Genomic DNA, 1,992 nt, shown 5'->3' with positions numbered 1-1,992 from the left:
GGGGGGGGGGGGTCATAGGAAGAAAACAACAACAACAAACAAAACAATAAGAACATCAAATCAAAACAAAGACCTTCCACAACAATCAGACGTTTACAAACAACCTGGGACGTGGTTCCACGCTCAGACACCGGAGCAGATGCACACATCTGTATATCAGGTGTGGTGTTACAGGTCATTATAACAACACCTGCTGACGTCACCAGCCGACAGCTTTCCTACGCATCACTGGTCCCACCTCCCACCTGACGCCAATCATGATATGACTCTGGTTTACATCTCGACCACACGAGGTCAAAGGGATTTGAGTGTCAGGTTTTAGTTATTTGGATTGGTTTGGTTTTTCTGTTTTTTATTTTATAAGTTATTATTAATTGATTTGTTTGTTTGTTTTTTGCTCCTTTTTTGATTCACATTTTATCTCAGATTCATTAGTTTTAGTCACAGTTGAGTCTCACAGAAGGTTCGGATGGAAAAGACCAATAAGCCATCACATAACGAATCATGACACGATAAGAAATGAAAACAGGTTTACAACAAAACAGAAATATATAATAATAATATTGATACTTGATTGAAACTATATCTCACGTCATACTTTGCTTAGATTAAATTTGATAAACGACCAAAAAGATTTGAGGAGAATCAGAGGACGAAGGTTTGTGGAGGAAGAATGAAACAGTGAAGTGGCTTTGGATTCAGACAGAAGAGCAACTGTATTAAAAAGACAAGGGTAAACATGAAAACACACACACACACACACACACACACACAAAGCAAACATCTGCCTCGGTGGTTAAGGTAAATTTCTGGCAGGATTTTAGTTTTAGCTGTTACTAGGCAACAGCTTCTCGCACTTGTTTGTGATGTAATGTAATATTCGTCCGCAGGTCGACGAAGGAGGTGTGCAGAATAATTTTAGGCCTGAAGGTGCAAATAGTTCAGAAGTGTGTCTCCGCTCCGTCACACACACTCCGGTTACAGCTTTGTGTTCTCTGTTGGAGAGAAATTATCTCAAGGCTTCTTTCAAACAGACCAAACTCTTAAATACAGATTATTAGACCCAACACTTCCACATCGATCTTTTTTAGTCCCTAATTGTGGCTGAAAATGTTTTGAAGCGACTGGAATAAGAAGAACGACGGTAGATGATAAAATATGTAAATGAAAATAAAAGCAGAAACTAAATAACTAGGAAAAAACCAGGTTTTCAGCTGTATCCAGGTGAAACCAGATGTGTGGTCAGAGGTGGAGCTGATTTGCAGGTTGTAGTGGGAGCGTGGTGAAGCAGAGAGGATTGTGGGATAACAGCTGTGTGTTGTCGTGTCTTTCAGATCGAAGCCTGCAGCAAAGAGGCCGAGAAGATCGACTCCCTCATCAACTACGCCAGCCCCACCCTCTTCTCCCAGGTGCCCCTCTCCGCCTTCCTCACCTCCGAGATCAAGACCTCCTCCATCCACTCCTCCGCAGGGGGCGCTCCGGCCTCACTCCTCCCCCCCGGCTTGTGCCTTCTCCTTGGGTTCCTGGTCGCTGGCGCCCCCGTCCTCCTCCAGATGTGTATAAGAGACAGGTCTTGAGGTGAGTGTTTGGGCGGCGGCAGAGCAGGATGAGGCGGCGGCGCCGTCTTTCGACAATCATTCCAATGAACTTACCTGCGTGTCAAACAATCAAGGCGGTGGAAGAGCTATTATCACCTGTAGCAACAGGTGAACAGTGTTATTCAGTGGAAGAGTGACTCGCTGGGTTTCCCTCCAGTGACGTGTGTGTGTGTGTGTGTGTGTGTGTGTGTGTGTGTGTGTGTGTGTGTGTGTGTGTGTGTGCGCGCGCGTGCGTGCGTGTTTGACCTTTAAGAAGCGTGTGGTTTCTCACCAGCAGTGTTTCTCCATCAGTCCCAGCAGCTCCTCAGAAAGATGTTAAAGTGTGTGTGTTTGTGTGTGTGTGTGTGTGTGTGTGTGTGTGTGTGTGTGTTTGTGTGTGTGTGTGTGTGTGTGT

The 1,992-nt window shown here is 45.1% G+C and overlaps 1 protein-coding gene across 1 annotated transcript in view; it reads left to right on the top strand.

The window, feature by feature from the left end:
- The window catches only part of reck (reversion-inducing-cysteine-rich protein with kazal motifs), a 65,292-nt gene extending 63,715 nt beyond the window's left edge, over positions 1-1,577 (top strand). Inside the window, exon 21 of the mRNA XM_023430709.2 lies at positions 1,335-1,577. Within this exon, the coding sequence (XP_023286477.1) occupies positions 1,335-1,577 (243 nt within the window). The remainder of the gene's footprint in view (positions 1-1,334) is intronic.
- The last annotated feature ends 415 nt before the right edge of the window (positions 1,578-1,992 follow it).

Source organism: Seriola lalandi, unplaced genomic scaffold (genome assembly GCF_002814215.2).
Source record: "Seriola lalandi dorsalis isolate HSWRI2012SDOR001 ecotype SW California unplaced genomic scaffold, Sedor1 jcf7180002054909, whole genome shotgun sequence".
Classification (NCBI taxonomy): domain Eukaryota; kingdom Metazoa; phylum Chordata; class Actinopteri; order Carangiformes; family Carangidae; genus Seriola; species Seriola lalandi.
This window is presented reverse-complemented; position numbering and strand designations above follow the sequence as displayed.